General features: G+C 39.6%; 1 protein-coding gene across 1 annotated transcript; it reads left to right on the top strand.

Annotated features, from left to right (window-relative positions):
* The first annotated feature begins 789 nt into the window (after nt 1–789).
* On the top strand, nt 790–14,201 carry LOC148047170 (vomeronasal type-2 receptor 26-like). Its single transcript, XM_087707985.1, has 4 exons — nt 790–953; nt 1,677–1,968; nt 12,288–12,414; nt 13,303–14,201. Exons 1-4 carry the CDS (start codon nt 790–792, stop codon nt 14,199–14,201), a joined length of 1,482 nt encoding a protein of 493 aa, XP_087564111.1.
* Nucleotides 14,202–22,707: the final 8,506 nt, after the last annotated feature.

The following is a 22,707-nucleotide window of genomic DNA, read 5'->3' as shown; positions in this document are numbered from 1 at the left end:
AGAAGTTGTGAATGCTCCAACACTAGAAGTGTTAAAGAAGATGTTGGATATCCATTTGTCAGAAATGGTGTAGGGTTTCCTGCCTAGGCAGAGGGTCGGACTAGAAGACCTTCAAGGTCCCTTCCAACTCTGCTTATTCCATTCTATTCCTAATACGTGCTTTTACTTACATTTTAAAAGTGTGTTTTATTGTAAACTGCCCAGAGAGCTTCAGCTATTGGATGCTCTACAAAGTTAATAAATATAATAAAATAAATATTTATCTGTTCTTATCCAAGCCTTCAGAGCTATGCGGTCAGATTTCCTAAAATGCTACTTTGCATTGGAATCCTTCTCTGGGGTGAAAAGCTAGCCAAAATCTCTCCATAAAATCATCAGAGATGAGCGAACAGCCTCCAGCACCTTTGAAAAACATGTTTTCCTGGCTTCACAGAGCAAATTCTGGATGTCACAGAGTTAAAATCAGTATGGATTAATGAATCTCCGGAGACTTTTCCTATGACGGCCTTTGACATAAACACCAGAACAGAGGGGACATGGGATGATATCTTGACTCTGAGTCTGAAAGGACAGTACTATAATTGCTCCAGAACTGACATTTGAGACATGTCCATCAGAAGAACCTCTTCCCTACGATCCACTTCAGAGATAAGTCTTCTTCTGGTTCACCCAGCATCAGGAGAATTGTCAATCCCGTTCCTCATTGTTTGGGACAAGTAAAGAGCTCAGGAATATAAAGAGGGAATCTTCTCCTTATTCTGCTTCCCGCTTTCTCACATAACCTGTAAGATGCTGAAGGCAAAATGCTCCTTAATGCCACCACGGAATGTACGAGACTGGAAATATCATTTCCAGCCAGGGGATTATCTCATTGGTGGAGTAATCTCTGCAAGCCACGCTATACGTCCCCTTTACAGTTTCAGTGCAAGTCCCTCCAGTCAAGTTCTTCTCTGGTGAGTCAATTTGAAATGAGACAAAATGAAATTCAATGTAGAGAAAAATAAAGTCTTACACTTAGGCAAGAAAAGCGAAAAGGACACATTTTGTACTGAGAAGGTTAGCAGGATCTTGGAGTCTTTGGTTGGCAGGATGATGTCTCTGCTTTTTAGTATGCTATCTAGATTTGCCATAGCTTTCCTCCACAGGAGCATGTGTCTTTTAATTTCTTTCCATCTATCTATCTATCTATCTATCTATCTATCTATCTATCTATCTATCTATCTATCTATCTATCTATCTATCATCTATCTATCTATCTATCTATCTATTATCTATCTATCTATCTATCTATCTATTATCTATCTATCTATTATCTATCTATCTATCTATCTATCTATCTATCTATCTATCTATCTATCTATCTATCTATCTATCTATCTATCTATCCATCCATCCACCCACCCACCCACCCACCCACCCACCCACCCACCCACCCACCCACCCACCCACCCACCTACCTACCTACCTACCTACCTACCTACCTACCTACCTACCTACCTACCTATCCTCTTGATCATTTAATCAACTTTCTCAGTGGTTCCTTTTTTCAGATGTTGTATATTATCTTCCTGAATTAAGAACTTTACTTATTTCCATATAAGTCAGAGAAGCAAGAAGTAAATATGACATTGACATTGAGTTTGGATAGTGATGTGATCCACCATTCATTTATGTAGGAAATTAAAATGGGATAACTGGTACCTCTTGTCCTTCTTGATTGCCATCCGTGAGATCAACCAGAACCCTCTGATCCTACCCAACATTACCGTGGGTTACAATGTCCATGACAGTAGCTTCAATGCAGAAGTAAATGCTGAAAGCTTGCTAGGCCTACTTTCTGCTGGGGAGGCAAATGTTCCAAACTACAAATGTGGAAGACTGAAAAATCCGCTAGTCCTCCTTGAAGGCACCGATTCTGACCTTTCCTACCATATTGCAACCATGCTGAGCATCTACAAAATCCCACAGGTAAGAATGCAAACTGGCGACTTCTAGTACTTGGTACATTTCCATTCTGGAATTTGCCAGAATCATCCCAAAATAGGAGATATTAAATGATGGACTAGAGATAAAGTATTTTTAAAAGAAAGTGGTGAGTGTTTTTATACAGGTTTCTTCTCTAAAGGCAGAAACATGTCTTTTGTTTGTTCATCTGTATTTAAAATAAATTTTTTAAAAATGCAAAAGTGAAAAAAATTCATTGGAGGAAAATGAAAGAACATAGTAGAAGCTCGATGTTTAATTTGATATGTTTATATTACTTTCTATTTCCATCAAACAGTCTGTGATCTGGGTACAGTTATTTCAACAATCATAATCCACATATTTGTTGTTATATTCATCACAATAATATTAATAATATAACTATATAGTAATATAATTACAATAATACATTACATTATCTTCAAATTCTCTCCACATTGACATTTCTTCTTTTTATAGCTCCTCTTTTCTAACTTCTGTTTCTACTGTCTATTCGTTGATAAAATACATCCCGCCTCAAAAAATATTCAGTTAGAGTTAAAAAATGCCAAAGTGCAAAAAAAAAAAAATTCATTGGAGAAAAATGAAAGAACGTAATAGAACCTCAATTTCTTTTTGAAACACCTTAAACTCTTTGAAAAGCTGTCATCTGGCTCTAGCTGTTGATGTGCGTTATTCTGTAATCTTATGGAGTTTCTCCACGCAAAGCACATTATGCAAGGATACTGTATCTATTTATTTAAAGTATAAATTAAAATAAATTCCACTATAGCTAGATTGCTGAACCAATATTGGGTATATTTTTGTGGAGGACAGATGGGGAATAGGGAATGATGATGTTAGTCCTTCCAAACATCTGGTCTGATTTAAGAATTGTGGTTAACTGTGAATTTTTAATGTTGTATGCCACCTAGAGAGAATGCATATGAATTGGGGTCTCTACATAATAAAAGGACAAGAGACCAATAGGCCGTAGTCTACACTAGGAAGGAGAAAAAAACATTCTAGAATCATCATCTTCTTCTTTTAACAACCCCATAAACTCTTATGGGGATGGAATATGGCCAACTGAATGGAGCTAACAAGAGTGTTTTAATGGCCAGATGCCCTACCTGTTGTCAATGTGGAGTTTTGTTCAGCAGATACATTCTCAGTTTGCTCAGAAAGAGAAATATCTGCCTCTACCTCCATCCTGATTGTGAGGAGAGAGCTCTAGGCCATTGCACCACTCTAGAAAAAAAAAACATTCTAAAATACGGTGATGGGAACCTACTTTCATAAACTGACAAAGTTATATGAGTGAATCCAAGACTAGACTAGAAATGTTACGTCTTTCTGTACTAGTCTATATTCCTGCCTAGGAGGAAATATTTATCAATTCCTCCATATGATCATGAAGCAAATTCATGGGCATCCGTGGGCAAATTCTTTAGCTGTTTCTCAAGAAGTTGAACAAGTTCCCATTCTAAAGGGCGTTTGTCGAGGCTCTTGAAGATGGTGAAAATGGCATGAAATTCTTGGAACCTTCTTCACTTAGAAAAGATAAGAAAATCCTAGTTTGTTCTTGACTTATGACCGTTTAATGATATTTTGAAGTTATGACCATACTGGAAAAAAGTGGCATGACCTGTCCTTAAAGTTATGCATTGTATTGCTTCCGCATGTGATTGCAATTTGAGTGCTTGGCAACTGGTTCGTATTTGTGACAATGCTGCTGGCCGCTGGCGGACCACAACATAAGTCTAATTATAAGATGACTAGCTTGAGGATAAACTGTGTTTGTTTGATACATGTTATCTGATTCTAAATAAAAAAACCTCTTTTCACTTGAAGCTGGTGTTTCATGAGAACAAAACCTATTGCAGAAATCCATCTAAAAGAGTGCAACTGTCAACTCCTAACGTTGCCATAGTGAGAGAAGGGGTGAAGTGCATTTCAAGCTTACTTTTGGCTAAGGTTGGATCTCAGATTACTGCAGCAGGCTTGGAGTCCCTAGGGAGTGGGCAGCATACAAATCTTATTAAAGTTGCAAAGTTGCAAAGTTGAGAGTGGTGCACCTCATTGAGAAATGTGATTTATGACACAGACTGAGGGGAGGGAAGGAACTAGGGTAAAGTTCAGCTATAACTCAGATCCTACTGCGAAAAGGCCTTGCCTGTGGTGCTCCCAATAAATGACTAGTTTTGTATTGAAACTTGGCTCGATACTCATGAATCAATTAGAGCATTTTTAGGAAACCTGACAGCAACTTAATAAAATTTTGAAATGTTCAAAGAAATACTTGAATTTTTTAATATATTGTATATCTGTGTTTTCTCTGCAAACAATTCATATGTATAACCAAATGCCCTTCTTTGAAAAGATGGAGCCCTTCTTTTCATTGTGGACATTATATTCCAATTACATTTTTTGGTTATAAAAATGCAAAATTTGATTCCATCAGTCATTATAAATTTCTTCCATTTTCTCCAGATCTCTTACGCTTTTGTTTCCGATGATATGAATGATAAAACCTACTTTCCTTTTTTCTATCGAATGCTCCCAAAAGAAGGAATCCAATATACAGGATTTGTTAAAGTGATCCATTATTTTAGATGGACCTCAGTGGCTCTTGTTGCTCCAAAAACTGATAATGGAGAAAGGTTCTTGAAAACTCTAACAGCTTTACTCTTGCAAAATAATATCTGTGCTCTTTTCTCACACAGTATACCAGGGTTTCATAGCAATGCACATGAAATACCCTCTAATGCATACTTGCAATGGAAAGAAGTCAATGTATTTATATACTATGCAGAGTCAACTTTGCAAAGTGGTTATTTCTATGGGATGGAAATGATAGACCGAATATTTCAATTTTTGATAAACAATTTTTCCGCCACTGGAAAAATCTGGATCATCACAGCTATGTGGGATCTCACCGTGGCTTTAAGACGCAACACTATACGACATGCTGTCAGCATTTTCTCCTTCTCTATCCACACAAAGGAAAGGATGAAATATGAAAATACCAATCATCTTTTGTCTTCAATTGCTGGCTTTGTTCGCAATGCTTTTATGTGCTCACTTGAAAAGCATCCCTTTACTGTAAAACACTGGTTGAAATGCATGGAAAAAGAACACCCGAGAACTCTAGTACAGGAGGAAGTTGAAGGCACCCTTTCTCTTGACAACTATCACATTTACAACACCATTTGGGCTGTGGTACGAGCTTTAAGTAAAGCCTGCATGTCCAGATCCAAGAGAAGGGTTCTGAAAGAAGGTGGAAAGATCTTTGAATTGGAAAGGCTGTCACCTTGGCAGGTATTTCTTTCTCAGTGGAATAGAATGTTCGCATATAATGTCACTTACAGAAATTGATAAGCAATAGCAGTAGCACTTAGACTTATATACCGCTTCATAGTGTTTACCCACTAAGCAGTTTACAGAGTCAGCATATTGCCCCCAACAATCTGGGTCCTCATTTTACCGACCTTGGAAGGATGGAAGACTGAATCAACCTTGAGCTGGTAGGACTTGAACTGGTGAGATTCGATCTGCCAAACTGCTGGCAGCTGGTGATCAGCCTGCAGTCACTCTAACCACTGCGCCACCGTGGCTCATAAGAAAATACATAGCTTATAATGAAAGTCAAGTCAAGATCCTCTTGAGACAAGGTTCCAAGCATCCAGAATAGATTGTGATTTTTTCTCTCTTTTGCCTACCTTGTTTATATGGTAGGCCAAACAGATGTACAATACAATACAATACAATACAATACAATGCAATGCAATGCAATGCAATACAATACAATACAATACAATACAATACAATACAATACAATACAATACAATACAATACAATACAATAGCAGAGTTTGGACCTTGGAGGTGTTCTAGTCCAACCCTCTGCCTAGGCAGGAAACCCTATATCATTTCAGACAAATGGATATCAAACATCTTCTTAAAAACTTCCAGTGTTGGAGCATTCACAAATTCTGGAGGCAAGTTGTTCCACTGATTAATTGTTCTGTCAGGAAATTTCTCCTCAGTTCTAAGTTGCTTTTCTCCTTGATTAGTTTCCACCCATTGCTTCTTGTTCTACCCTCAGATGCTTTGGAGAATAGTTTGACTCCCTCTTCTTTGTGGCAGCCCCTCAAATATTAGAACCCAGCTATCATGTCTCCCCTAATCCTTCTTTTCATGGGGTATGGGGACTAGGGATATGGGAACTAGGATCATAAAAGTTGACTGGAAAATGTTATCAATTGGATCTTCCTGATCTGGAATCTCAGGATAGGAATATTTCTAATGTTGGGCTATTTCTTCCACTTTTATCTTGAAGAAAAATATTTGTAATTCATGGGTTAAAATGAGGCGTCCTTAGTGCTCTCTGAGCTTGGTTGTTTTCTTGCAGATATTTCACTACCCAAGCTAGATAAGATCCTCAGAATGCAGCCATGTGGGTAGTAAGTGGTGCCATATGCATGGTAAACACCAGCAGTGGGTTTCATATTTTGTCGCCACAGGTTTGCCACGTGTGTGCCTGCCTGCTCAGCTACCGGTTTAGGTAAACCTGTCTAAACTGGCTGAATACCACCTCTGGTACACCCAACATTACTCCTGCTTCAGCTGCCCTAGTTTCGAGGTGTAGTTCAAGATGATGTTGGTTCCCATGAAGCTCTATATGTTTGAATCCCTAGTGCCGCATAACAGAGTGAACTCCCGTTATCTTGTCCCAGCTTCTGCCAACCTAGCAGTTCAAAAGCATGTAAAAATGCAAGTAGAAAAATATGACCACGGAGACGTCTTTGGACAGTGCTGGCTCTTCGGATTTGAAACAGAAATGAGCATTGCCCCCTAGAGTCAGGAACGACTAGAACATATGTGCAAGGGGAACCTTTACCTTTAGCTAATCTAAATTGTGTGGCACAGCAATAGCAATAGCAATAGCAGTAGACTTATATACCGCTTCATAGGCCTTTCAGGCCTCTCTAAGCGGTTTACAGAGAGTCAGCATATTGCCCCCAACAATCTGGGTCCTCATTTTACCCACCTCGGAAGGATGGAAGGCTGAGTCAACCCTGAGCCGGTGAGATTTGAACCGCTGACCTGCTGATCTAGCAGTAGCCTGCAGTGCTGCATTTAACCACTGCGCCACCTTGGCTCCCCCCCCTCTCTGTTCACTTACCTTTGCAGTCCATTTTTGACACTCTGCGCATACGCAGATCTTGTGCATGCGTGGAAGTGGTGCGTGCGTGCAAGCAAAGCTATTGCATGCATGAACACCCACATGTGTGCTCACATTGCTACTGAACCGGTGGCAAAGGTAAGTTGATTTCACCCCTGGCCCAGAGGGTATCATACTACATAACCCAGCCTTTCTTGGATTATGTTTTATATTCTACTCATATAATATGGATGCATGGCAGGAGTTATTCTTTCCATTTCAAATTAAACATCCAGCTCTACATCTTCTTACCTCCAACCATTTCTTTCAGGTCAGTCTCACTCAACTTCCCTGGAAGTTGATGAGTGTCCAGACATTTTCTTAGAATAAAATGCTATTTATCTTAACGTAGCTCTTAGGTATTCCTTGCCAGTTAAATTGATAAGCCCTTTTAGCTGTAGTTCTTTACTCAGCCAACTATTTCTGAATAGGAATTATGTTTATATGTATTTCATTGTCCTTCAACATCTTCCTTGAGGGATGAAAAATTGAATTAACTAAGAGAAATATGAACAACATAACAGGTGAAAAACACATCTTTGAATTTTACAACATATGAGGGGGGGGAGTTAAAATAGGGATAGAAATCAGAGGGGAATCAGAGGAGGTATTCAGCAGGTTCTGGAGAACCGGTAGCGGAAATTTTGAGTAATTCGGAGAACCGGTAAATACCACCTCTGACTGGCCCCACCCCCATCTATTCTCCGCCTCCCGAGTCTCAGCTGATTGAAGGGGGGAATGGAGATTTTGCAGTAACCTTCCCCTGCCTACCACGCCATGCCACAATTACCATGCCACACCCACAGAACCAGTCATATTTTTTTTGAATAATAGTATGAATGCATGTTTGAACCAGTAGCAAAAAATGCTAAGGTTCCCCTGAATCAGTAGTAAAAAAATGCTTTCAAAAGTGAAAAAAAATGTTCCAATAATTGCATGGAACAGCTGTGAGCGGTGCAACTGTCGGAATCTCTGCCCCTCCCACTTTCTAGAGCATTTTTTTCCTGCTGGTTCTGATGAATAGGTAGTGAAAAATGCTTTAAAAAGTGAAAAAAGTTGGCCATGCCTACCCAGTCACATAACCCCCCACCAAGCCACACTCACAGAACCTGTGGCAAAAAAAAATAGATTTCACCATAGATAGATAGGTAGGTAGGTATAGGTATAGGTATAGGTATAGGTATAGGTATAGGCATAGGCATAGGCATAGGCATAGGCATAGGCATAGGCATAGGCATAGGTATATGTTCTGACCCCCCTTGTTCCACACCAAAGCACGCTCTGAGCCAGAGATAAATTACAGCATTTAATTAACAGACAAACATGTCCTTGACAGCAACCCAGCACAGACAAGCTTGCGCAGCAATAAACACAGAAAAGGCTTGGCAGCAATCCAGCCTGCCAAGCTCCTACAAAGTTCTCCGACATTTGATTTTGTGTTGCCTTCTGCAAAGAGGGATGTGTGTACAAGTAGCTTTTTATAGTCTGGAGAGGAGCCTAATGACCACCAGCTGAGCGCAATTACCTCCTGTAATTGCGTAATTGTTCCTGACGCCTAGTATCTCTTCGATGGTGTTCATCCAGGAACAACTCACTCTCCGGCTCACTCTCCCTTGTCTCCTCCCCACTGGTCCAAGGCTCAGGTGCCTTCTGGTGGCCAACCAGCCTCTCTGCGCCCTGCTCAGAGTCAGAACCCTGTCCAGGGTCATCCACATCCTCCAGAGCCAACTCATAGGGCCTCTCGCTGTCAGAGTCTGGTGGCAGCTCCAACAGCTCCTGCTGGGCTACAACAGATATAGATATATAAAGATAGATATCTATTTTTATATAGATAAATACGATAGATAGATAGATAGATAGATAGATAGATAGATAGATAGATAGATAGATAGAGATAGAGAGATAGAGAGATAGAGAGATAGAGAGATAGAGAGATAGAGAGATAGAGAGATAGAGAGATAGAGAGATAGAGAGATAGAGAGATAGAGAGATAGAGAGATAGAGATAGAGATGATAGAGATAGAGATAGAAAGATATAAAGATATATAAAAGAACAGAAAGAGGGTCTAGAAATGAAGGCTAACAGTAAAAGGCATGCATAAATACCATGACATAATGGAAATGGAATGTAATATTTAGGAGTAATTAAGACTGTATCTTTGTGTTTTGAAATGTATGATACCCAGGTACCACATTCACGCATTGATATGTATAAATAATATAAAATAAAAATTTGATTAAAAAGACCCATCTTCCTTGAAATTGGGACAATTTCTTTAAAACTGTATTCTGTATCAGCCTTTTCTACTTGGTGCCCTCTAGAACTTTTCCCTGGCAATTGAAGGAACAACACAGAGAAAAATAAGGCAAACCATTTCATTCTTCTGGCCAAGAAAATTGCAACAGAGATACCCAGAAGTAGAACTAAACTTGAAAATCTTAATGTCTTTATAATATCAGAAATCCTAAATTCGAAAAAAAATGGATAATGTGAGTCAAGCCTTTTCATTTTAGAAACAACATCACTGTATTTTTCCTATCATGCTAGATTCATCCTTTCCTGCAAAGCCCTCATTTTTACAACAGTTCCCTGGATGGGGTATATTTGGACCATAACCAAGAGCTCGCAGCTGACTTTGATATCGTGAACTGGCTGAATTCTCCCAACAGGTCTCTTGTCAGAGTGAAATTTGGGAGTTTTGCAAGAGGGAATTCCCAGGAACCCAAATTTTTTATCGACCAGAATGCCATTGCTTGGCCCAAATGGTTTAACAAGGTATGAAAACCATTTGATTCATTTCATTCTTTGTTGTTGTTGTTACTATCATTCTGAGAATGTCTATGGAGATTCTCAGTCATCCAGATCATGGTTGTCCCCAAGGTGCTTTTTCAAGAGGCAACTGGTCTTTCTGGTTTTTCTTTGAAGAATTTTGCTTCTCATCCAAGAAGCCTCTTCAGCTCTGACTGGATGGTGGGGAATGGAAGGATTTATACTCCTTGCAGACAGCTGGACATTTGCATTCTTTTAGAGAGTCATTAAGGTTAACTGGAGGTTTATCTGTGTCATCAGGGTCACCTGAGTGGTGCAACTGGGTGTGGGCCTTCTTTGAACTGTTGAAAGGACTGTTTTGTAGATTGGAGATAGATGATGTCATATCCTCCCCATCTGTGGAGAAAGGGCTGTTCAATTTTGACATAGATGGCCTCTTTGACCCCTCTTTCAAATCAATGGTCTTCTCTGTCCAAAATTTAAACTTTGCTCTCTTCAAAAGAGTGGCTTTTGTCTTTTAATACAAAAATACTACTGAACCTTGTCCTGATGGGTTTGTTCTCCTGTGTTGTGACATACGTTTATGCAGTGGTTGTTTTGTTTCTCCAATGTACAGATCTGTGCATGGCTTACTGCACTGTACTGCATATATACCATGTTGCTCAGTTTATATCTGGACTAGATTCAGATTGAGAATGCAAATAACCTAGCTGTCTACAGAGAGTATAAATCCTTCCATTCCTCACTATCCAGTCAGAGCTGAGGAAGCTTCTTGGATGAGAAGCAAAACATCTTCAAAGGAAAAAAAACCAGAAAGTCCAGTTGCCTCTTGAAAAAAAGCACCTTTGGGACATCATTCTGAGCAGTGCAACACATGCTCAGTGGAGTGTTTGCAAAGAATCTAGGAAGTATTGCAAAATTCAGAATAGTTGCAAAGAATCTTTCCTAACCCATGTTCCTCTCCTTATTCGTAAAACTCAGATGAAACTGATTATGAACAGTAAAAATAAAAATGCACAGAAAGTTCATAGGAAGACATAATTTGCTGTTTTGTTTATGTATTCAACTTTAGAGCACCACAATCATTCGCCACTTGATGGTTCAGAAGTATAAACAATGCCAGATTAAGATACGGTAATACAATCATAAAAATAATGTTCATAATTGTCTTGAAACAAGAATAAGCAATTCCTAAGAAGCTACACTATGTAAAAGTAATAACTTGCTCTGACCTAAACTTCCTGGGACAGTACAAAGCACACACTTAGTCCCAAAAACCTTATTTTTATTTCAACAACTGTGTGAATTATGTTCATTCAAAACCCATAATGAGTCACAAATAGTTTGTAACAAGTCCGATAGAAGTCTGCCAAAGTCTTTCGGGATAAGGCTGATAAGCACCCAACTTTATCTCCCTTTAAACGCTGCCAAAGACCTAATTGGCAATTAGCTTTGCAAGGCCAAACGGAGCACAGAGTCAAAATGGAGCTTCACAATTCAAATTGACAAGAACAAACAAAGTTGCTTCCTGCAAAGGTTCACATGCTTTTGCTCCTCCTTTATGTCTTATAGGAGGGGCCAATCATCTCCAAGCCTTACTCTCGAGTTGCACGTTTTGTCTTAACTGTTCTTGACTTCTGGCATCTCTGCGCATTCACACACTGGGAACAGGCTCCCCTGTTCCTCTGCCTCACTGATGTTCGACTCTGGGGGCTCCGGAGCCAGCACATAATTCCCAGATGGCCCTGTTCCCCTCTCTGCCTCTGATGCAGAGCCATCGTCCAAGCCCTTCCCAGACTCCAGAACTGACCCATGTTCCTCCCCAACCTCCTCACTGTCTGACTTTGCTGCCAGCTCTGCAGGCTGCCAGTGGACCACAACATAGATAATAAAAAGGAATTGTAGAGGAACTCTCTTTAGAAAGCTAATAGGCTCAAAGCAAAGTCTGATTTCTCATATTCTATAGCAGAGCTGTCAAACTTGTGGCCCATGTGCTGAATACATCATATGCTGGCCACACCCACATCTGGTTTAATGAAGGGGAAAAAGTCATGGTATGTCATGTGATGCCACTGTGATGCCACAAGTTTGACATCCCTGTTCTATAGCATGGGGACAATAACAGAGAAGAACCTCCCTCTAGCCTTGATCTCTTTGATCTCATAGCAAGAGATAACTTCAAGCATACGTAGTTGTTGCAGTTAAATTGGCTTAGTTTTGGTTACAGACTTTAGGTGAAACCAAGACCTACCTGAGGTCTTTCCCCCTTTTTTCTTTGAGAAGTAAGCCATAAGTTATATTCTTTTATGTTCCTCTTTTTTGTGCTCAGAATCTGCCTCCCTCCAGGTGTGTGGAAAGTTGTCAGTCTGGATTTTTCAAGGTGCAGCAGGAAGGGAAGCCCATTTGCTGCTATGACTGTGTTTTCTGTGAAGAGGGGACTTTCTCCAATCAGGAAGGTGGGTAATTTGAGAGGAAATGGCAGCCCTTCATTAAGAGCACTAATGCTTCTTTACAAATCTTGGCCCTGTATCTAAAGTAAGCATAACATGTGTTCTTATCAGTAACTTGTGTGAAGATTCCACCTCTGCCATCTACTCTTTCTGGGCAGTTTTTCCAAACAAACTAAACATTTTAAGATATATAGAGGAGAAAGATCATGGTTGATGAACTGTGTCAATAAAACCTTAATTAGCCTATGTTCCTCACTACTATTTACAATCATAAAAATGTTCTTGGTGTATAATAAAAATGGACAGTCTCAAAATTTATATTTCCTGTTGGCTTTTCTATAACTTTCATGTATGGTTGTCAACAATCCCAATGCATTAAACAGCAAAAAAAAAAACAAAAAAACAACAACAACCAAAAACCAAAAACCAAAAACCAAAAACCAAAAACCAAAAACCAAAAACCAAAAACCAAACCCCAAACCAAACAAAACAAAACAACTCCTGGGTCATTTTGTATCCAAGAGTATAACTTTATTGAAAAACCACATGGGTACAGAAGTAGAAAAGCCATTTCTGACATTTTCACATGCAAACAGCATAGGAAAACTCCCCCCTGGACCTTCCATTGGTTGCACTTGCTTTATTTTGGAAATGGCCTTGGATGTTCCCAGGTGATATCCTTGGGGTTTGGGACTGTCTCATACTTCCAGGAAGCACACTTGCATTACCGGGCTCCCTTCCAAACCTCCCATACATTTCAATGCTTTTATTACCCCCCCTCCTGTTACTGTTGTCTGGTTGTGAGCAGGGTTGCATAGTGGGTCAACCATTACACTGGTTTAATCTTGGGAAGTATAGCAAAAGATAATAGACATTATTATTTTTTCTCCTCAGATGCAGATCATTGCAGGAAATGTCCAGAAGATCAATATCCAAATAACTTGCGAAATAAATGTTGTCCTAAGGAAATAACTTTCCTGGCCTACAATGAATATCTGGGGATCCTCTTGGCTTCAATTGCAGCCTTCTTCTCTTTAATTACAGCCTTTGTGTTAGCAATCTTTGTGAAGTACACAAAAACTCCCATTGTCAAAGCCAACAACCAGACCCTGTCATACATCCTCCTGGTCTCCCTCCTTCTTTCCTTCTTGACCTCTTTCCTGTTCATTGGCCAGCCAACGAGAGCCACTTGCCTCCTCCAGCAAACTGCCTTTAACATCATCTTCTCAATTGCTGTCTCTTCTGTCTTGGCCAAAACAATCACAGTTGTGCTTGCTTTCCTGGCCACAAAACCAGGGAACAACATAAGGAGATGGCTAGGGAAAAGATTGGCCAATACCATAGTACTGTGTTCTTCTAGTGTCCAGGTGGTAATCTGCAGCATCTGGCTGGGAGTTTCTCCCTCATTCCCTGAGTCTGACATGCACTCCCAGACAGAAGAGATTGTGCTTCGATGTAATGAAGGGTCTGTTTCCATGTTTTATGGTGCCCTTGCCTACATGGCTTTCATGGCTGCCATTTCCCTCATGCTGGCCTATCTGGCCAGGAATCTCCCTGGGGCCTTCAATGAAGCCAAACTGATCACCTTCAGCATGCTGGTCTTCTGCAGTGTCTGGGTGTCCTTTGTGCCCACCTACCTGAGCACCAAAGGGAAGTATATGGTGGCTGTGCAGGTCTTTTCTATTTTGACTTCTAGTGCCGGTCTACTGATCTGCATCTTTATTCCCAAGTGTTATATTATTTTACTAAGACCAAACCTGAATGCAAAGGGACAGCTAATTGGAAAATCATAAATCAACCGACTTCTTTCGTTATTCATTTTTAAAGATCATATTTTCATGGATAGTCTCCCTGATCTCTAAAAACATAAGCAAGACATCACACATTTGTAGATTCTATCTTCAAAATTCTTTCTGGTCATGCTTTAATTAAGGATAGAAGAAACTTAGAACTAAGGAGAAATTTCCTTGACAGTTAGAACAATTATTCAGTGGAACAACTTGCCTCCAGAAGTTGTGAATGCTCCAACACTGGAAGTTTTTAAGAAGAGACCGGATAATGTTGAAGATTATGGTTTAATGTTCTTTATAATGATTTTGAATTAGAAAAACAGAATTGGAAGGGAACTTGGAGGTCTTCTAGCCCAACCCACTTTCTAGGCAGGAAACCCTACAACACTTCAGACAAATGCTTATCAAATCTCTTTTTAAAAACTTCCAGTGTTGGAGTATCCACAACTTCTGGAGGCAAGTTGTTCCACTGATTAATTGTTCTAACTGTCAGGAAATTTTCCCATAGATATCCCCATGAATCCACTGGATTCATAACTGGCTGACCAAACACAGTCAATGTGTAGTCCTCAATGGAACTGCATCTACATGAAGGGAAGTATGCAGTAGGATGCCCCAAAGCTTGTTTAAGGCCCAGTACTCTAAAATGTTTTCATCAATGATTTGGACAAGGGGATAGATGGGGAACTCATCAAATTTGCAGATGACACCAAGCTAGGAGGAATAGACAACAGTGGAACAACTTACCTTCAGAAGTTGTAAATGCTCCAACACTGGATGCTTTTAAGAAGATGTTGGATAACCATTTGTCTGTTTCCTGCCTAAGCAGGGGTTGGACTAGAAGACCTCCAAGGTCCCTTCCAACTCTGTTATTCTATTCTATTCTATTTACCCTGTTTATTCCTCCAAGAGGACTGTGGATTCACTATCTGGTTGAAAATGAACCACTGTCTTCTTGAAAGTTAACTGTCTTAGGCTTTGTTACATTTTGTTATCTGCAGGAAATGGTGCTTCATGGATATCCTTTGTCAATTGGGTTCATTTTTTTCATTTCATTTTATTTAAATTTATAGGCCGCCCTTTTCCCTGAGGGGACTCAGGGCAGCTTACAATTAATGGGAAGGGAGTGTAGGACAAAACACAAGAAAGAAAAAAAATGAGAATAATAAAAAATAAACCAATAAAACACAACATTCATTCAGCATTCGGGTGGGGCAAAGTACAGGTCTTATCCCCAGGCCTGACGGGATAGCCAGATCTTGAGGGCTGTGCGGAAGGCCTGGACGGTGGTGAGGGTTCGAATCTCCACGGGGAGATTGTTCCATAGTGTCGGAGCCGCAACAGAGAAGGCTCTCCTCCGAGTAGTCGCCAGTCGGCACTGGCTGGCGGATGGAATTCGGAGGAGGCCCACTCTATGCGATCTGATGGGACGAAGGGAGGTAATTGGCAACAGTTCAACAATTTAATGCTACAGTACAAATGGCAAATACCCCTAGGCTTTAGATAGACATGTTAGAAAGAATTGTCCTCTATGGGGAATGGAGGAAATTTTAAAATAAATGTCACCATTTTAATTGTTTCATATGTATTAATTGTATGAGAAAGAGTGATAGAAATAAAGGAAAAGTTAAGAGAAGTTGCAAGTCCTTGTCCTTGCCAACAACTGGCACCAGAAACTTGGTTACTAAGTGAAGTAAAACCATGACCCTACTTCTGATCTTACTTCAGCTTTCCGTGGTACATACCGCCTAATAAACACTGAAATGAACCTTGATTATTTGCTTTGGATCCTGAATGAAATGAAACTGGTATTAAAATTGGGATTCATAATTTTTTAGCTGGATAACAATAGGCCACCCAATCGGATGAAACTTGTGGTGAGCTTGATCCCTTGTCCATTTCCATTGTTACATAGGAGCACCATTTATGACTGTACATAAGATGACTGTGTTTATTTTAGGGAGGAAATTTTATACAATTGGTGTGGCCCCTTTCCAATCCAATTCTTAGTTGTGGTGGCCCTGCTGTGAACATCATTGACAATGACGAAAGGTGTTCAGAAAGCAAGGTAGAATTTGGCTTTGGAGGGGAGTTTCAAACAGAAACTGATCCCAAGATTCTGCTCATCCTCTCTTTTCTCTTGTCCCAAAGGTACTTTTTCAGGAGGCTACTGGACTTTTTTCTTTTTTTCTTTTGAAGATACTTTGCTTCTCATCCAAGAAGCTTTTTCAGTTCTGACAGAAAGGTGGGGAATGGAAGGATTTATATTCCTTGCAGACAGCTGGTCATTTACATCCTTTTAGAGGGTCGTTGAAGCACTTGGAGGTTTATCTCTGTCTTCAAGGTCACCTGAGTAGTGCTCCTGGTTCCTGTAGTCTGCAATTTTTTCCTCTGTTGGCATAGCTTTGTGTGTGTGGCATGGCTTTGTGGGCATGGCAGGGGAAAGATACTGCAAAATCTCCATCCCTCCCAACTCCACTAACCTGCTTTCCAGCTCCGTTCTCCTATTCAGGGCAACAAAAGAAGATCAGCTGGGAGGCTGGGTGGCAGCAAGGGCAGGGCCATCCTATTTGCCGGTTCTCCGAACTACTCAAAATTACCGCTACCGGTTCTCCAGAACCTGTCAGAACTGGCTGAATACCACTTCTGCTGGAAATCCATTTTTACTCCCACACCATTCAAAGGGTGTTCATCTCAAATTGTATAGCTAAAAGTCTGTAGGAGATTCTCAGTCATCCCTGTCACGGTTGTTCCAAAGGTGCTTTTTCAGGAGGCAACTGGACTTTCTTGTTTTTTCTTTGAAGATGGTTTGCTTCTCAACCAAGAAGCTTCTTCAGCTTTGACAGGATAGTGAGGAATGGAAGGATTTATATTCCTTGCAGACAACTGGTAATTTGCTTTCTTTTAGAGCATGGATGTCAAACTTGATCACATCATACGATTTATCATGATGGGTTTTTTTGCTTTTGCGGAGCCAGGGTGGATGAGGCCTCTGTGCAGTGGTGGGTTTCAAAAATTGTTCGAACCTACTCTGTGGGTGTGGCCTCCTTTGTGGGAGTAGCTTGCCGCCCATGTGACCAGATGGGAGTGGCCTGCTGCCCATGTGACCGGATATGAAGATGCCGACGACACTTGTCAGAACCACCTTAAATTACCTCACACACAGCCCTGGCATGCATAAGAATATGATGTAAACTTGTTTTTTAAAAAGCATATTTGGTTTGCGTTAAAACAACTTCAACACACGCAATGTTCTGATTGCAACACAAATGCAGTAGTCATCCTTACCTTTCACAGAAGCACTGAGTTTTATAAATATGAGCATGATAGTGTAGAATAATCATATCCAAGGACCAGTGGTGGGTTTCAAATTTTTTTGGAACCTCTTCTGTAGGTGTGGCCTGCTTTCCGGGTCCACTGGTGGAACCTCTTCTAGCCGGTTTGGTAGATTTCATGAACCGGTTCTACCAAATAGGTGCGAACTGGTAGGAACCCACCTCTGCTTGTGTATGACGCATAATGCTCATGCACCACGGGTTTGATAGGCCTGTTTTGGAGCTTTGTTGAAGGCCTTTTTTAGAGGGTCATTGAAGACTCCCTTTCCTCTTGCTTCATTGAATGATGTTGCCTTAAGTGCTACCGGTAGTAGGCAAAGAGGGAAATATAAAATGGTGCTCAGAGCAGATTGTAAGCAGTGATGCTCACAAGAAGGAAAGTGTATGAAAGCTTAAGAGATCATAAACAGCTGATCCTTTCCAGTAAAGAACAGCCCATAACATGAATCCAACTAGCAGAGAAGGAAGAAGAAAAACATAAAAAACAATAGCAAAAGATGGAAGCTGTCAAGGAGAATCTCCATATCTTGAACAATGTACCAATGTGGACTTTTCTGTCTTCAAAAGAGTGGCCTTTGTCCTTGAAATGCAGATGGGCTGCTTAATCTAGACTGAAAATGTCTGTCCATTTTACGATGCTGATCTGTAGCTATAATAAACCTTTGATACATCAGAATAAATGTTGATATTATTACAATTGCTATGTTTATTTTAGATTGTTGTAGATATACTGGGTTTTTTTTTGAGTCAATAATAAAACCTAGTTCTTCTTGAGTTTTTTGTTTTAAAAGGGAGGTGAGGGGAATCCTTTTTTTTAACCTTAGGCAGTTGCTATTTCATTTCAGTTGGTTTATATTTAAATGTTTTGGTTTTTTTTTGCTCTAAACTGCTTTGAGTCTGTTAGGTTAAATAGCGCATATTCTGTGGTTCATGTAATTCAGAGTTTCTAGTAGATTCATGATACATTGGCTCATATTTATTTATTTCTGGTATGTTCCAATTTATTGGACATGGATAACTGTCTACTGAGGGTCACGATGGCAGAGAGAGTAGTGTGATAGTCACATCCCTTTTTCCATCATCCAGGTCATGGTTGTCCCAGAGGTGCTTTTTCAAGAGGCAACTGGACTTTATGGGGTTTTTTTTGAAGACATTTCACTTCTCACCCACTGTGAAAAAAATTAATCTCTATCTCGTAAAGGAACAAAGAGCAAGGAGATGATAAACAATAAAAAGCAGATTAATTTAAGATAAGCTTTTGCAAAAGGATTCTCAATCATGAAAGATAGAAAGAGAATGTCTGACAGGATTGGGTACAGAGTTTAAATACAGTTTTGGGGTAACAGTTCACTTCCTTAAATGTCTGTGTTACATAAAGTCATATTACACAATGCATGTTATACAACACCTTTGGCAAATAGTCAGCCAGTTTCCATCCATAATCCCCTTTAACAGAAAGCCCCCAATTGCTTCCCACCATACAAGGAAATAATTAGATCACAACAAAATTATCAATCCCCTTATGTCAGCACTGTGAGACTGATGCCAGCACTTTCTTGGTAGGCCTCACATTGACCTGGCCAGTTCCTCCTCAGTTAACCTCACAGTCCAGGGATTCCTCTAAATGTTCTTTCTATATATGGCATTAAGCTGATGGGTGTTATAAGAGTAATGTGTTATAAAATTGCTGCTTCTGCTTCTTGTAATATGTGGAGTGTAAAATGCAATGTGTCAGGTTCTGCTCTTTTACATGAATAACCTTATTTCCCTCATCCACAAAAATTCTTCAGCTCTAACTGGATGATGCGGAATGGAAGGATTTATATTCATGGGTTTGTCAAAGACAGATCATGCCAGACAAATCCTATTGCATTCTTTGACAAAGTGACAAAATTAGTGGGCCAGAGGAATGCTGTGGATATAATTTGACTTCAGTAAAGCATTTGATAAAGTAGACCATAACCAACTACTTGATAAGATAGAAATATATGAGTTAGACAACATCACCACCAGATGGATTCATAACTGGCTGACCAACCACAGTCAATATGTAGTCCTCAATGGAACTGCATCTTCATGGAGGGAAGTATGCAGTGGGGTGCCCCAAAGCTCTGTTTTAGGCACAGTACTCTTCAACATCTTCATCAATGATTTGGACAAGGGGATAGATGGGGAACTCATCAAATTTGCAGATGACACCAAGCTAGCAGGAATAGACAACAGTGGAACAACTTGCCTCCAGAAGTTGTGAATGCTCCAACACTGGAAGTTTTAAAGAAGAGATTGGATAACCATTTGTCTGAATTGGTATAGGGTTTCCTGCCTAAGCAGTGGTTAGAATAGAAGACCTCCAAGACATCCAACACTGCTATTCTATTCTATTCTATTCTATTCTATTCTATTCTATTCTATTCTATTCTATTCTATTCTATTCTATTCTATTCTATTCTATTCTATTCTATTCTATTCTATTCTATTCTATCACGTCCCATCCCATCCTATTTTCTATTCTTCCAAGAATGTGTCCTACACCAAGCTAGAGTTTGAAGCAGTGGTGGGATTCAATTTTTTTTACTACCGGTTCTGTGGGCATGGCTTGATGGGCATGGCATAGTTTTATGGGCATGGCTTTGTGGACATGGCAGGGGAAGGATACTGCAAAATCCCCATTCCCTCCCCACCCCCACTAACCTGCTTTCCAGCTCCGTTCTTCTATTCGGGACAACAAAATAAGATCAGTTGGGAGGCTGGAAAGCAGCGGGGGCAGGGCCATCCTATTCTATGCCGGTTGTCTGAACTACTCAAAATTTCTGTTACCGGTTATCCAGAACCTGTCAGAACTGGCTGAATACCACTGCTGGTTTGGACAAGTTCATCACTGAGTTCCCATCCAACTCATCACTATGGAGTTCCTACAATTGTAGCTTCTGGATAGTCTTGCAAAGCAGCCTCATATAGAATGCAATATAGGAGCAAGGAAAACCTGTACAAAATATTTTATTGTTGACATTTACCACCAATGAGATTGGACAAAATGTATCTGAACATGAATCTGACCTGCTGGAAGTGCAAACACACACACACACAAACACACACACACAAACACACACACACACACACACACACACACACACACACACAGAGGACTTTCTATAATATATGATGAACCTGTCCGGAAACTCAAAAGTATTGGATTAAAATTTGGAAATGGATACAACAAATTACAGAGGAACAAAGAGAATATAAACCAGAACTCTTTCTGTTGGAAATAACCAAGGGGAAATATTGAATACATATTAATTCATCTGTTGACTACAGCTAGAATAATGTTTTCCCAATGTTGGAAACAGAGTAATATTCCCCCAGATAAATTAGTAATTCAGAAAATTCTAGATTGCACAGAAATGGACAAGTTAACATTAAGCTTAAAGGATAAAGAAGAGTCTGAATACTATGAAATTTGGGATAATTGGTATAAATGGTTGCATAACAGGAATTAAGTTAATCTAGCCAAGAAACAATACAGAAATGTATAGAACTGAAAATGAATATATCTATATCTATATCTATATCTATATCTATATCTATATCTATATCTATATCTATATCTATATCTATATCTATATCTATATCTATATCTATATCTATATCTATATCTATATCTATATCTATATCTATATCTATATCTATATCTATATCTATATCTATATCTATATCTATATCTATATCTATATATCTATATCTATATCTCTCTATCTCTATCTCTATCTCTATCTCTATCTCTATCTCTATCTCTATCTCTATCTCTATCTCTATCTCTATCTCTATCTCTATCTCTATCTATATCTATATCTATATCTATATCTATATCTATATCTATATCTATCTATCTATCTATAGAGTGATATAGATATAGATATAGATATAGATATAGATATAGATATAGATATAGATATAGATATAGATATAGATATAGATATAGATATAGATATAGATATAGATATAGATATAGATATAGATATAGATATAGATATAGATATAGGTGTGTGTGTGTGTGTGTGTGTGTGTGTTGTATTTGTGCTGATAAATAAATAAAGGGAGACTAGTATAGATCTATTTCAAACTATTTAGCTCTCATCAGCTAGCCATACCCTTACTGGGATTAGAACCTGTGCTGTATTGCTTCTTAGGCAGATGTGTTAACCACTAAGCCACAGAGTTCTTATCCTTATCAGCAGAGCCAGGGAATAGGCATGTATTTAGAGTGGTGGAAGTAGTGAACTTTCTCCCATATTTGGGCATACCGGGGGTTGTGACTCTAAATACAGTGGCATCTATATATATGTGTGTATGTGTGGACCCATAGCTCCCACCCTTTGGCCTCTGCCTCCCAGCAATTTGCCTCCTTGTAGCAAACAGCTGTTTCAGTTTCAGCTTCAACACAGCTTGATTAACACAAGTAGCTGACTGTCAGTTGGATTGGTCTCCCGATCATCAGCTGTTTCAGGCTGCAGGGATTGCTATTACCTATTGCTCCCTTGGTGTGCCCCATTTTTGGCCTCTGCTCACCCCATTTTCAGCTTCTGTGCACCTGATTTTCCACCCATTCTGATCCATAATGGGCAGAAAATGGGGCAGCAGAGGCCAAAAATGCAGCATGCGGAGGCCAAAAATGGGGCTTGGTTGCTTGTGCTAATCAGGCTGTGCTGAAATTGAAACTGAAACAGGCTGTTTGTTGCAAGGATTCAAATTGCTGGGAGGCAGAGGCGGATTTTTTTCTTGTTTTCCTGCCCCAAAGTAAGATGCCTCTTATACTTCAGAGTGTCTCCAAAAAATATGGTACTTTCAAAAGGGATGGGGCTATTATCACAGTACTCTCTCTGCCATCATGACCCTCCACTGGACACCACTGACATAAAAGATAGTAGCTGAAATTATGGTTGGCTAAATTTTGATTGTATTATGGGGACCTATAAAAGTATCCACAGTTGAACCATAAAGTGATATGGTTCAAGGTACCAGTGAATGCATTTAGTGGTCATTCAAGAAACACTGTACCAAAAAAGTTTCCCACTATTTTTCAGGGAATATTTTTTATTAGCAATACAGAGAATGGCAGTATTCAAAGGCCTGTAAAACTCTGAATCTGGCAAGCTTCCAAGAAAGCAGAAAAG

The sequence above is a fragment of the Thamnophis sirtalis genome, unplaced genomic scaffold (genome assembly GCF_051295495.1).
Source record: "Thamnophis sirtalis isolate CommonGarterSnake01/CBP01778 unplaced genomic scaffold, rThaSir2_p1.2 scaffold_3, whole genome shotgun sequence".
Classification (NCBI taxonomy): Eukaryota; Metazoa; Chordata; class Lepidosauria; order Squamata; family Natricidae; genus Thamnophis; species Thamnophis sirtalis.
The sequence above is the reverse complement of the archived record's forward strand: the minus strand, read 5'-3'. Positions and strand labels throughout refer to the sequence as shown.

Coding starts and splice junctions, on each gene's coding strand:
- LOC148047170 (XM_087707985.1), top strand. CDS start 790: ATGCTGAAGGCAAAATGCTCCTTAATGCCACCACGGAATGTACGAGAC. Junction 954..1,676: donor TCCAGTCAAGTTCTTCTCTG/GTGAGTCAATTT, acceptor TCATTTATGTAG/GAAATTAAAATGGGATAACT. Junction 12,415..13,302: donor GACTTTCTCCAATCAGGAAG/GTGGGTAATTTG, acceptor TTTTCTCCTCAG/ATGCAGATCATTGCAGGAAA.